Source organism: Pelophylax lessonae (assembly GCF_965119305.1).
Source record: "Pelophylax lessonae genome assembly, chromosome: 4".
NCBI classification, from domain to species: Eukaryota; Metazoa; Chordata; class Amphibia; order Anura; family Ranidae; genus Pelophylax; species Pelophylax lessonae.
In genome coordinates, this window is record NC_138771.1 from 499380883 (window position 1) to 499396030 (window position 15148).

General features: G+C 44.9%; 1 protein-coding gene across 2 annotated transcripts in view; it reads right to left on the minus strand.

Annotated features, from left to right (window-relative positions):
- LOC309553436 (sodium- and chloride-dependent betaine transporter-like) overlaps nt 1-15148 on the minus strand; it is a 146372-nt gene that overhangs the window by 11357 nt on the left and 119867 nt on the right. For both annotated transcript variants that reach the window (XM_082254634.1, XM_082254633.1), the window contains 2 exons: nt 1711-1814; nt 578-702 (listed from right to left, as the gene is read on the minus strand). In XM_082254634.1, coding sequence (XP_082110760.1) covers nt 578-702; nt 1711-1814 — 229 coding nt within the window. The remainder of the gene's footprint in view (nt 1-577; nt 703-1710; nt 1815-15148) is intronic.

Sequence of the window (15148 nt, forward strand, 5' to 3'; positions counted from 1 at the left end):
CGGATAGCAGTGGGTGTCAGCAGACATGTCACCGCTGACATCCTCTGCTCCATAGGGATGCATGGAGCATCCAATCAGGTCCGCCTGAAAAACTGACAGGCGGACCTGATTGGACAGAGGCAGACAAATTACATCATCTCCGCCCAGGCAAAGGCAATAGACTGGAGCTCAAGGACTTTTTAAAGCTGGAAGGTAGAGCTTTTCTGAAAAATTATACTGTTTCTGTATATTCTAAAAAGTCGTGAAGTTATTTATTCATTTAAACTTGTAAAGTTACCGACAGGCCTTCTTTTAATAGGAGCCTCATCTTATTTGGTGCACATTTTCAGTATTACACGTATAAAATGTGTAACATACAGATCAAATATATTATCACTGGGAGGCTTGGAACTGTAAGACCATAGTTCCCTTTAGTGAAATACTAGACTTTAACATTTTATATATATTCCAGTTCTTTTTCACACATTGATTTTAAACAAAACGTTCATGACAGAGGTCCAAAGTCATTTTATTAGCCAATGAAGCCTTGTTGCTACAGTCATGCCAATACTGGAGGATTGCTCCATGTATGACTTACCTGACTCTGCCACCTCTGAGATGGGCACACCTTGTTCTTGTGCCATGAACCCCAGGATGGAGAAGATGGCAAAACCCCCGATGAAGCTGGTGAGACTGTCCAAGAAGCACAAACACATGCAGTCTCTACAGAGGTAAACATGGGTGGAGAAATGGATGGATAATTTTAGTGATGCACATCTTATATATGTGTTATGTACAGTACATTCCTGGGCTGTCTCATAGTTTCTGTTCTTTCTTGTGGGTAGCACAGTGGCACAGTGGATAAGTGTAACCATGCAGAGCTTGGTTTCTTGGTTCAGTTTCCACTTGAAGGAGTAGCAGCACCAGAGAGGCTAGGTAATCGCTCTGCTCTCGCCTCCTGTCAGCATTTTCCTTATCAGCACATTACTACAGGACACCTAATTGGCCCTGATTGCTGCCCCCTCCTGTGTCCAGTCTAAATAGTGTTGTGCAGAGGAGACTGAATAGTCTTAAATCAATGGGTGACCAATAACGATACCGATTATAGCTTTGAGGTGGGTGTCGCAGATGCATATTATATATAGATGTATTACTAGTATGATATTTATATAAATTGTGTTGGAAGTAATATAAGAGAGTTTTGAAATTAATGATTTTTGTTGTAGAAGGCACTATCCCTGTTCCCCTAGCCCTGAGGAAGCACATATGTTTAGCGAAACGCGTTGGCCTTTGAAGAACTTATATGTATGATGCTTAGCCATGACGTATATCCATGTGGTTGTTTCTATTTGGGATCATGTGCAATAAATGAGAAGATGCATGTTGGCATCTATGTTTTTAACTATATGTAATAAAATGTGAATAATTTTTATTGATATGGTTTGTAAGTACTCCTTCTGGCCTGTATAGTCCGACCCAAAAAAGAAAACACTGTTGTTTCTATATGGTCTCAAACCAAGTCAAACTCTGGAATTTGTACTAGCTGCATTTAAAATAACATTTTTAAATAAATACATAGCTGCATTAATTGATGATATTTAAAATCTGCCAGGGGTTCCTTTTTTAAGGAGCAATGAGAAAATATAATTATTTGACTGCATATATAATGAATGTATGTGGGTTCTAGGACTCAGGTCCTGGTAATAATTGTACACACTCTCTAGATTATACCTGTAACAGTTGTAATTATAGGGATTATAACTTCCAATACCAATAGTAAAGCCCATCGTGATGGCATAGGAGTAAAAGATTTGCGTGCCAGCATCTATCCACACCTAGAGAGAAACAAAATGTTATCTTCAAATAATCACCTACTAGAAGTTAGTACAGATTATACATACTGTAACTGCAAAAGCAAATTAAACTTCAGATAAACATAAAAAATTCAGTAATTCAGTTTAGCATTTTATCCCTATTTATGGTGGAACTCAACCTTTATTGCCCCCCCCCCCCAAAAAAAAAAAAAAACAATATTTTTTGTTAAATTATAGCCAGCTATTCATCCAATTTCCTGCGAACCCAGGTCATCATGAACCTGCCCGATGGGAGTGAATTATCACACTCACCTGGGCTCCCAGGAGAATGAGGAGCACTAGAGCAAGTAAAGCTATACATACACTGTTTTGTCAAAAGTATTGGGAAACTTGCCTTTACACGCACATGAACTTTGATGGCATCCCATTCTTAGTTCGTAGGGTTCAATATTGAGTTGGCCCACCCCTTGCAGCTATAACAGCTTCAACTCTTCTTGGAAGACTGTCCACAAGGTTTAGGAGTGTGTCTATGGGAGTGTTTGACCATTCTTCCAGAAGTGCATTTGTGAGGTCAAGCACTGATGTTGAATGAGAAGGCTTGGCTCCGCTCTAATTAATCCTGGGTTGAGGTCAGGGCTCAAGTCAAGTTCCTCCACCCCAAACTCGCTCATCCATGTCTTTATGGTTCTTGATTTGTGCACTGGTGCGCAGTCATGTTGGAACAGGAAAGGGTCTTCCCCAAACTCTTCCCACGAAGCTGGGAGCATTAAATTGTCCAAAATGTCTCGTTATGCTGACCCCTTAAAAGTTTCCTTCACTGTAACTAAGGGGCCAGGCCCAACCCCAGAAAAACACCCCCACACCATAACCCCCCCCCCCCCCTCAACAAATGATTTGGACCAGTGCACAAAGCAAGGTCTATAAAGATATGGATGAGCGAGTTTGGGGTGGAGGAACTTGACTGACCTCAACCCGATAGAACACCTTTGGGATGAATTAGAGCAGAGACTGCGAGCCAGGCCTTTTTTTCCAACATCAGTGCCTGGCCTCACAAATGTGCTTCTGGATGAATGGTCAAACATTCCCATAGACACACTCCTAAACCTTGTGGACAGCCTTCCCATGTGTGTGTAAATGTAGGCATCCCATATATATATACTAATTCAAAGTGTGTGTGTATGGGGGGGGAGGGGGGATGTGCTTCAAGGTGGGAGTTATGGAGGCTGAACGTTGGGGCACAAGATGGAGTTTAGCTTTAAGGATATATAAAAATTTCCACATTTAATGACGTTGATTAAGACAGGGCTCAACAAATCCTTGCCAGCCCACCCATCAATTGCACCAGACGCCCTAGACATGCAGCTTCGGGCGCTGGGAAGCCGACCCAATTCAAACATCCCAAAAAAAAAAAAACTCCAGCTATGCACCAGAGCCAAAGTTATCCCTTTCCTCCCACACACTGGCACCCTGTGGGCTCCCCGCCCCTCTCCCCCAGTGACCTGCTACCGCTGTAAGGAAAAGCAACCCTACACCCCCCCTTGAGACCAGCACATCCCCGTGCACCATGGCCCACCCCTCCCCGCCAGTCCCCACCCGCAGCACCAGAGACAAGCAGGGAGGTGAACAGAGTCCAGCCCACACAGCATGCCACACAAAACAACACACACACGTCAAATCCCCACACCTCAAGAGCCCCAAAGGACACGCATCCCCCAAAACCACCCAGTAAGAAAGCTGTCACACCTAGCAGCACCACAACGGAATGGGAGAGCCGCCCGAACCCCAAATAAATCAAATATTTTTTTTTAGTTAAAAAAAGAAAACTGCCTCCTAACTTTTTTAGCTGATGATGTCATGTCTGACAAAACGCATGGGGCGGAGCTGGAGGTCGTGACATCACAGCGCATGCGCACATTGATACTCGGAATTCTGGGAGTAGTGGTTTCTTTGTAGGACACTGCATACAGCCCATATCTGTGAGGCTTTTAAACCGTTTTTAAGCACTTCTGGACCGGAAGGATTTGCCTACTTAGTAACCAGGCCATTTTTTGCGATTCGGCATTGTGTTACTTTAATGAAAAATTGAGCGGTCATGCGACACTGTACCGAAATAAAACTGATGTCCTTTTTTTCCCCACAAATAGAGCTTTCTTTTGGTGGTATTTGATCACCTGTGCGATTTTTATTTTTTTGCGCTATAAACAAAAAATAGTGACAATTTTGAAAAACAATATTTTTCACATTCTGCTATATAACATTCCCCCCAAAAAATGTAAAAATCGAAAATTTTAATCCTTTTAGGCCAATTTGTATTCTGCTACATATTTGTTAAAAAAATAATAATAATAAGCGTATTTTGATTGGTTTGCGCAAAAGTTATTGCGTCTACTAACTACGGGAAAGATTTGCACTGCCTGAGGACACTCGTTAAGCGAAATGCATTGTGGTCAATGCTAACCCGGAAGTAACACACAGAGGCATTCGGAACAGAGGCTGGGATACACATCCACCGCCGCAATACAAAGAAAGGGGGAAAGGAGATACAGGGTGCTGCAGATCCCCGGAGAATATCTTCCTAAGACCCAAAAAAACGATTTTGTACTGCCGAATTGCCCAGTGCCAGGAGGGCACAACAAATAGTAAGAGGCTAATTGTCACCTTATAGTGTATGTTTTTTTGAGAATAAAACAGTATTTCACTATTGGAGGCTATTTGTTCTTCTATATCTTTATGTGTATGGGGGGACTACATGGTCCAACTCGAGTAATATAGGAGCCAGAGATCCAAGCAATCGAGGAGAGGTCTGATCCACCCAATAAAGGGATCACAGGCGTTGGGGGTCCTTGTGACCTGCTGCTAGCTGGTAAGAGGCCACGGTTGTCACATCCCAGCACCTGGAGCACTGTGAATGGATTAATAAGAATTCACCAAGCACAATTTTGATTGCATGCTATTGCCTGGACTTTTAAACACTACTTGGAGCACATTTATATATTTATACTTTTTTTATACATTCTTATGTGATTTTTTTATATATCCTTATGTGATTTTTGTATGGAATTCTTTATATATTTATTTATTGGTTCACTGATCCACACCTTTGTGGATTAATTTACTTTGAGAAGCACAAGCACTTCTTAAGGCCCGTACACACGTACCGATCGTCGGCATACAAACGTCGGTGGACGAAGGATCTGCCGATTGTACGCGTGTGAAGGCCCGTACACACGTACCGATGGTCGGCATACAAATGTTCCTCTTTTCTCCCCGGGATGTCGGTGTCTGCTGAAAAGTGCAAAGACAGCACAAGGACAGCACAAGAATTTTGTCCGCCGACTGCAGAAGTGATGTCATGTAATGGTTAACTTTCCCTGTGTTTTCTATTTTCTGAGCATGCCCAGTCTTGCAAATCTGCGGTCTGTCGGCCGAATTGTGTACTGACAGTCGAACAATCGTCCGTTCTGGTGTCGGCATACAAATATTTTAATGTTTGCAAGAAAGACTTTTGTCCGCGGATTGTGCGCAGACATCTGTCGGAGGCACCATACTAACACGCGTACAATCGGCAGATCCTTCGTCCACCGACGTTTGTATGCCGACGATCGGTACGTGTGTACGGGCCTTGAGTATGGTGCCTCCGACAGATGTCTGCGCACAATCCGCGGACAAAAGTCTTTCTTGCAAACATGAAAATATTTGTATGCCGACACCAGAACGGACGATTGTTCGCCTGTCAGTACACAATTCGGCCGACAGACCGCAGATTTGCAAGACTGGGCATGCTCAGAAAATAGAAAACACAGGGAAAGTTAACCATTACATGACATCACTTCTGCAGTCGGCGGACAAAATTCTTGTGCTGTCCTTGTGCTGTCTTTGCACTTTTCAGCAGACACCGACATCCCGGGGAGAAAAGAGGAACATTTGTATGCCGACCATCGGTACGTGTGTACGGGGCTTTAATTGACGGTTGTCACATCCCAGCACCTGGAGCACTGTGAAGGGATTAATAAGAATCCATCAAGCACAATTTTGATTGCATGCTATTGCCTGGACTTTTAAACACTACTTGGAGCACATTTATATATTTATATTTTTATATATTCTTATGTGATTTTTGTATGGAATTCTTTATATATCTATTTATTGGTTCACTGATCCACACCTTTGTGGATTAATTTACTTTGAGAAGCACAAACACTTCTGAATTGAAATTGCACTGGTATGCACTTTTCTTTGCTAATTGCACCAATAGTAGATCATATATATATTTGTAGCAATTTTTAATCACATATATTACACTTTAAATCACCTATTAATTTTTATAACACGTGATATATTAAGATTACCAGCGCCTTTTTACCTATGATATATAGAAATAAAACTGATGTCCTTTTTTTCCCCACAAATAGAGCTTTCTTTTGGTGGTATTTGATCACCTGTGCGATTTTTATTTTTTTGCGCTATAAACAAAAAATAGCGACAATTTTGAAAAACAATATTTTTCACATTCTGCTATATAACATTCCCCCCAAAAAATGTAAAAATCGAAAATTTTAATCCTTTTAGGCCAATTTGTATTCTGCTACATATTTGTTAAAAAAATAATAATAATAAGCGTATTTTGATTGGTTTGCGCAAAAGTTATTGCGTCTACTAACTACGGGAAAGATTTATGTCATTTTTATTGTTTTTTTTTTTTCTACTAGTAGATTTTTAGCGGGATTGCGGCGGACAGATCAGACCCCTAACTGACATTTTTGACATTTTTGGGGGGACCAGTGACATTAATACAGTAATCAGTGCTAAAAATATGCAGGGAAGGGGTTAACCTAGTGAGTGATCAAAGGGTTAAATGTGAGCCTAAGGGAGTGTTTACTAACTGTGGGGAGAGTGGCTTGTGAAATTACCATAGAGACCTGTGATCCTATATAGAAGGATCACAGAGGCTCTATGGTCATTGCAGGGAGAAGAACGGTCGGCTGTGTTTACAACAGCTGACTGTTCTTCTCTATCAGCGCGGAGCAATCGCGGGTTCCCGGCGGCAATCACGGCCGCCAGTCCCGGGAATCGGCATACCCACAGCCTAGTGGGGGCAGGAGCGTGCCGGTGGCGGCGCGTGCCCCCCAGCACTAAGCGTGCAACCGACGTAGGGCTACATCTGTTCGTGCAGGAGGGCCAGCCTGCCGCAGTAAATGGCGGCGGGCGGTCCGGAAGCTGTTAATAAAACTTTTGCATTCAGATTTCACGCTATTGGAAACATGCTTGCTATTTTTTATATTTCTTTTCATGTTGCTCTGTGTCTCAAGGAGGGGTAGAGATGTGAGCTGCAGAGTGCCATTATCTTAACCGGTTGCCGACCGCCACAAGTACATATACTGCGGCGGTCAGCCCCGGCCAGGCAAAGTGACGTACCGGTACGTCACTAGCCTGGGAGCCAATAGCGGGCAAGCGCGCGACGCCGGAGGCGTGCTCCTGCCTCGGCTCATTCACGGACACCTCCGTGCGTGTGATCGGCGGACCCGATGTCCACCGGTCACTCGCGATCGCCCGCTGTTAAGGGAGAAAGGCAGGCGGCTAATGTAAACAAAGCCGCCTGTCATTCTTCCCTGTGTAAAAGCACTGATCTAATGGTCCTGCTATGTAGGACCGTTGATCTGTGCTGTTACACACACACAGTCACATCCCTGCACAGTTAGCAGTTAGAAGCACGCCCCTAGGGACACACATAGTCACTGCATCTCTAATAAAGTTAACCCCTTCCCTGCCAGTGTCATTTTTACAGTAACAGTGCATATGTATAGCACTGATTATTGTAGTAATGCCACTGGTACCCCCAAAAGTGTCAAAAATGTCAGTCAAGGGTCCGATCTGTCTGCCGCAATGTCGCAGTCCCGCAAAAAAAAATCGCAGATCGCCGCCATTACTCATTAAAAAAAAAACAACAAAAATGACAAAAATCTTTCCCTTAGTTTTTTTTTTTTTTAACAGAAACGTTTTATTGATATTAATCAAACAAAAAAGTTAACAGTGCCAACAAGGTATGGATACAAAAGGAATAAAAGCAAGGAATGTAACATTCAAAGAGAGTATGTGCATATCTGTGACAGGTATTGCAGTGAAGCAACAAAGATACAAGCCATCATCCAGGAATACAGTAATATCAAACAGGGCCTCAATTAGCCACAGCCCCCCCGAGAACCCCAGGTCCCCATGGGGGGGGGGGAAGCGGCAGGGGGAGTCCCAGAAGGCCGAGTCGGGGGGGGGGGGAGCCGAGAGACAATAGCGCCCCCCCCAGCACCCCCCGACCAGCAGCCAAACAGTAGCAACCTTACCACTAGGCCCCCCGAAACTGCAGCCAACAGATCTTGATTAAATCTGCAGGGGTCTAGCGGCAATCCAAACATCCCATATTTTCCCAAATTTTTTAGGGCATTGACGCCCCATATAGGTCAACTTGTAAAGAGGCAGAGCCGCATCCACCAACGCTTTCCACTGTGCAACCGTGGGGGGGCCAGCACCCCGCCACTTTTGCAGCAGTGCCTTCCGGGCATAAAAACAGAGAAAAAATAACAGAAGCTTAGAATATTTCAAGAAGCAAAAAGAACAAAAAAGGGCGCACCGACCTAGCGCATTATCCTCAATAAAAGGCTTTATTTAAATAACATAAAAAATGGCTACTCACAGACGTAGATAAAAGTAAAGCATATCAAGCTGGATTGCTCGAAAGTCCGTGTTTTAGTCCATATGGTTGTCCATGATGAGATGACTGACGCGTTTCGAGGCCTAGCCTCTTCCTCAGAGCCACTGTGTCATGACTACCTCTCTGGTTTAAATAGAAACCAGAGAGGTAGTCATGACACAGTGGCTCTGAGGAAGAGGCTAGGCCTCGAAACGCGTCAGTCATCTCATCATGGACAACCATATGGACTAAAACACGGACTTTCGAGCAATCCAGCTTGATATGCTTTACTTTTATCTACGTCTGTGAGTAGCCATTTTTTATGTTATTTAAATAAAGCCTTTTATTGAGGATAATGCGCTAGGTCGGTGCGCCCTTTTTTGTTCTTTTTGCTTCTAGTATTGGTGGACTACCCCAGTCCGACAAGGGCAGCAAGATCCTAGCCATCTGAGAAGCCAGTTGTCAGTCCCGTGAAGTGTGTGGCCAAGGGACCTGGATACCAAGCGCAGGAGAAGGGTGGTTACACCTTATTGTTTTTTAGAGCTTAGAATATTTCGCCTGTGTCCCCAGTTCTCCCATACCCAAAAGGAGTACCCTAGGATCCAAGGGCACCGGCAATTGCAGTACCGCACTGAGCTCCCGGACGACACCCTTCCAATAATCCTGAAGGAGCTGGCAATCCCATGTGACATGGAAAAAGGTGCCCACCTTAGTGGACAAGTCAGAGTGGGTGCTGTACATCCGAGCCAAACGTTGCGGGGTGTAGTATGCCCTGTGCAAAAACTTCAATTGAATGAACCTATCTCTAGCCGAGATTACCATGGGTATATAATGGGGAATACACTGATCCCAGTCATCCTCCAACAGCTCAGGAATATCCTGCTGCCACTGTCGGAGCAGGAGGGGGTCATGTGCCAGCCGACCGCAAGTAAGTCGAAGATAAATAGAAGACAGTAGTTTATCAGCATTACGCGTGGTCAAGAACCTCTCGGTCGGGAACTGAGCCTGTGCAGCATGCCTAAGCTGTAGGAACCTAAACAACATATGTGACGGGAGATGAAATTTAGCACGTAAGGCTTGGAAGGTTAGCAGAGAACCCAAGGGCATTATGTGTTGTAGCATAGTCACCCCATATTGCGCCCAAACAGCCGGATCGGGAATGGAGCGAAAGTGAGGCAGCCTGGGATTACCCCACAGGGGAGTATAGGGGGAAATTGTTCCAGCATCGCCCGTGGCCCCCAACATATGTTCCCACACCCGCACCACCGTCCGCATAGGAAGCGTCACCTGAGGGGCGGCTCCCACCCCCCTATACACCAGGTTAGTCAGCGCCGCATAAGAGCCCAAAATCACCGCCTCAAGGTTGACCGCCGGGTTGGACCTAGTTTGAGTAAAACACCAGCGAACATAGACCTGCACCGCAGCCCAGTAGTACTTCTTAAAGCATGGCAGGGCCAGTCCCCCTGAAGATAGAGGCAACTGTAACTTCCGCTTAGATATATGCGGAACCGACCCCGCCCATACGAAGGAAGAAATAACACTGTCCAGATGGCGAAAGAAAGACGCCGGTATGGGCACCGGGGTATTTCTAAAGACATAGAAATTTGGGGAGAAAGGTCATTTTTAGCAAATTGATACGTCCCACAGGCGTCAGGGGGAGCGTCCTCCACACCTGACACTTTCCGGTCAGCTGCCGAAACACCGGCTCCATATTATCTGCCAGGTAACAGGAGAGGTCCAATTTTACGATGACCCCCAAGTAACGAAAATGGGAAACCCACTCTAGCGGGGCCACAGGAGGAGAGGTAGGGAGCGCTGCAGCGTCAATAGGAAGCAAGCTAGATTTGGACCAGTTAATACACACCCCGGAGTACCCGCCGTGGATATCTATTATGCGCAAAGCCGCCACCAGGGAATCAGAGGTGTCATTCAAATACAACAGAGTGTCTTCTGCGTAGAGGGAGATCCACTCGACCACAGGGCCGACCATCAATCCCCCCACTGCGTCCGACGCCCGCAGTAGAATGGCAAGAGGCTCAATAGCCAAGGCAAAAAGGCCCGGGGAGAGCGGGCATCCCTGCCTAGTACCCCTGTATAGCCGAAAAGACGGGGACAGAAGGCCATTAGTGCGGACCTGGGCGACAGGGGCCTCATACAAAAGGCGAACCCAGGCAATAAAGCGTGGTCCAATACCAAATCGGGACAGCACTTGCCACAGGTACTCCCATTCCATGGAATCAAAAGCCTTCTTGGCATCAAGAGAGGCCACTGCCCCCCGGGAACCGCTAGCCACCCCGTGTGCCATGTTAGTATGTAGGCGGCGAATGTTTATGTCCGTGCCCTTACCCGGCATAAAGCCCGTTTGGTCGCCGTGCACCAGAGACAGTATCACTGAGTTCAGGCGGTTGGCCAATATTTTAGTAAGGATTTTTGCATCCACATTCAAAAGTGAAATAGGCCGGTAAGAGGCGCATAATTTGGGATCCTTCCCGGGCTTAGGCAGGACAACCACAACAGCCTCCGACATAGAGGGCGGCAGAGCACCCGCCTCCAGGGCATTACTAAGCGTTTCGTGAAGGTGAGAGTCAACCACATCCAAATTTGTCTTATAAAATTCTGTAGGGAGCCCATCAGGCCCAGGGGTCTTTCCATCCGGTAGGGACTTGATAGCCTTTTGAACCTCCGTCAAAGAGATGGGGGCATCAAGAAGCTGAACCTTGGCGGGGGGAGTGAGGGGAAGTCTATGCCATCCAAGTACGCCGATAATTCAGGGGGGGAGTAAGTGACTTTAGATTCATACAGCTGAGCATAATATTCCGCAAACCGAGCGTTAATCAGACACGGATCGGATAGGAGAGTCCCACCCCCAGCCCTGATATTGGCAATGCCCACAGTCCCAGAGCGCTCCGTCGCCAGCCACGCCAACAGCCTACCGGACCTCTCCCCCTGTTCAAACACACGCTGGGACTGGGAGAGGAGGAACCGATGACAGGACTCAGCACGGATCAGCGCCACCTCCCTATAGGCCAACTGCATGTCAGCATAGGTACCCCTATCCTGCGAGGCCAGGTAACCAGCCTCAAGGGATGCCGCTCTGGAATCTTTCCCTTAGTTAGTAAACGCAATAACTTTTGCGCAAACCAATCAAAATACGCTTATTTTGATTTTTTTTACCAAACATAGGTAGCAGAAAAAAATTGGCCAAAAAGTTTAAAAAAATTTTGATTTTTACATTTTTTGGGGGGGAATTTCATATAAAAAAAATGTGAAAAATATTGTTATTTTTGCAAAATTGTCGCTCTTTTTTTGATTATAGCGCATGATCAAAAAATCGCACAGGTGATCAAATACCACCAAAAGAAAGCTCTATTTGTGGGAAAAAAAGGATGTCAAATTCGTTTAGGTACAGCGTCGCACGACCGCGCAATTGTCCGTTAAAGTCACGCAGTGCCAAATCCCAAAATACCCCCTGGTCAGGAAGGGGGTAAAATCTTCCGGGGCTTAAGTGGTTAATCAAGCCTCAGAGTGTTATATGGTGGAGCACACAAGGGAAGGTGGTATATTGGAGAAGAGTTTTGTAAGATCACGCTGCACTTGTTGATTGCAAGTCCACTGTGGATTATTATTGTGTATGAAAAGTACAGCTTTGAACTTGATTATTACAGATTTTTGTTTTGAACTGTATCAGGTTACTACTGTCTGATGTATGCTGGCATCTAGTGGCAATTTTGAGCCACTGCATACAGTATCTAACAAAAGTGAGTATACCCCTCACATTTTTGTAAATATTTTATTATATCTTTTCATGTGACAACACTGAAGAAATGACACTTTGCTACAATGTAAAGTAGTGAGTGTACAGCTTGTATAACAGTGTAAATGTGCTGTCCCCTCAAAATAACTCAACACACAGCCATTAATGTCTAAATTGCTGGCAACAAAAGTGAATACACCCCTAAGTGAACATGTCCAAATTGGGCCCAATTAGCTATTTTCCCTCCCTGGTGTCATGTGACTCGTTTGTGTTAGAAGGTCTCAGGAGTGAATGGGGAACAGGTGTGTCAAATTTGGTGTAATCGCTCTCACTCTCTCATACTGGTCACTGAAAGTTCAACATGGCACCTCATGGCAAAGAACTCTCTGAGGATCCAAAAAAATAATCGTTGCTCTACTTAAAGATGGCCTAGGCTATAAGAAGAATGCCAAGACCCTGAAACTGAGCTGCAGCACGGTGGCCAAGACCATACAGCGGTTTAACAGGACAGGTTCCACTCAGAACAACCAAAGCCATTGAGTGCACATGCTTAGCGTCATATCCAGAGGTTGTCTTTTGGAAATAGACGTATGAGTTCTGTGAGCATTGCTGCAGAGGTTGAAGGGGTGGGGGGTCATCTGTCAGTGCTCAGACCATACGCCGCACACTGCATCAATCTGGTCTGCATGGCTGTCATGCCAGAAGGAAGCCTTTTCTAAAGATGACGCACAAGAAAGCCTGCAAACAGTTTGCTGAAGACAAGCAGACTAAGGACATGGATTACTGGAACCAAGACCAGTGGCCTGGTGACACCAAGATAAACGTATTTGGTTCAGATGGTGACAAGCGTGTGTGATGGCAACCAGGTGAGGAGTACAAAGAAAAGTGTGTCTTGCATACAGTCAAGCATGGTGGTGGGAGTGTCATGGTCTGTGGCTGCATGAGTGCTTCCGGCACTGGGGAGCTATGGTTCATTGAGGGAACCATGAATGTCAACATGTACTGTGACATACTGAAGCAGAGCATGATCCCCTCCCTTCGGAGACTGGGCCGCAGGGCAGTATTCCAACATGATAATAACCCCAAACACACCTCCAAAAACGACTACGACCTTGCTAAAAAGGCTGAGGGTAAAGGTGATGGACTGGCCAAGCATGTCTCCAGACCTAAACCCTATTGAGCATCTGTGGGGCATCCTGAAACGGAAGGTGGAAGAGCGCAAGGTCTCTAACATCCATCATGGATGTCGTCATGGAGGAGTGGAAGAGCACTCCAGTGGCAACCTGTGAAGCTATGGTGAACTCCATACCCAAGAGGGTTCAGGCTGTGCTGGAACATATTGGTGGCAACTCAAAAAATTGACACTTTGGGCCCAATTTTGTATATAACACAAAATTTAACACACCTGCTCTCCATTCACACCCGAGACCTTCTAACACTAACGAGTCACATGACACCGGGGAGGGAAAATTACTAAATGGGCCCAATTTGGACATGTTCACTTAGGGGTGTACACACTTTTGTTGTCAGCGGTTTAGAAATAAATGGCTGTGTGTTGAGTTTTTTTTGCAGGGACAGCACATTTACACTGCTATACAAGCTGTACAGTCACTACTTTACATTGTAGCAAAGTGTAATTTCTTCAGTGTTGTCACATGAAAAGATATAATAAAATATATACAAAAATGTGAGGGGTGTACTCACTTTTGTGAGATACTGTATGTAGTGGCCCAAAATTGCCACTAGATGCCAGCATACATCAGACAGTAGTAACCTGATACAGTTCAAAACAAAATCCATATAAATCAAGTGCAAAGCTGTACTTTTCATACACCATAATAATCCACAGTAAACTTGCAATGAACAAGTGCAGCGTGATCTCACAAAACTCTTCTCCAATATACAACCTTTCCTTGTGTGCTCCACCATATAATACTCTGAGGCTTGATTAAGATAATGGCAAAATGGCACCCTGTACACTCACTACTTTACATTGTAGCAAAGTGTAATTTCTTCAGTGTTGTCACATGAAATAATATATTAAAATATTTACAAAAATGTGAGGGGTGTACTGTATGTTTACTCTGTAATTTGGTATCTCCTTCTGTCCTCCTCTACTGTTTAGTGTACGCTCAGTCCTAGCTAGACCCTCTCTATTTCTTTCATGTTCTCTCAGTCAGTGTTAGTTCTTCGCAGACACAGCACTTAAGAAATTCATTGTCTTTTTACCCCCCCCCAAAAAATGGAAAAACATCCGCTATGCTCCAATTATCTGAAGTAGAGTTGCATTGTATGCAGCTTCATATTATCTTATTGAAGAGTTAACCTGCCTGTGGCTAGTGCCAAGTCAACAGTCGACCATATTGCCTGGACAGACTGGGTCTATGGTTGTATGTTATTGCATAAAGCAGAATTTAATCAGAGCACTCTCCTTCCCAACAGCTGTTGAGATCAGATATCAGCCACTTGATGGCTGCATTATTTTCAATGAGTCAGTTAAAGTGTAAGTACAGCCTAATACCTTCAATTCTCCCCTGCAATCATTAATGTAAGCTGAGTTCAGCCTTATGTGTCAAAATGAAAAAATTACAGTTTTTCTACCTTTATTTTGCAGTATTCAGTGCTGTCACATGACTTCATTACTCTTCCTGTTTAGTCCAAGAGCAGGAAGTGGGTGTGGTTACTGAAAGCTAGTGACATCACTTCCAGGGAGGGACACTGTTCCTGTGTAGCCAGTGGGCGTATACTGAATGGGAGGAGCTGATCATAGGTTCCCGCCCAGTGTTCTCTCATCAGCAAGGATGCATTGTACATCCTAATTCATAAGAAAATTAAGAAATAAAAAAAGAGCCATCCACACAGGACATGGGGGAGCTGGAAGATGCAGTGCACATATACAGTATAGCTGTGCTGGGCTTT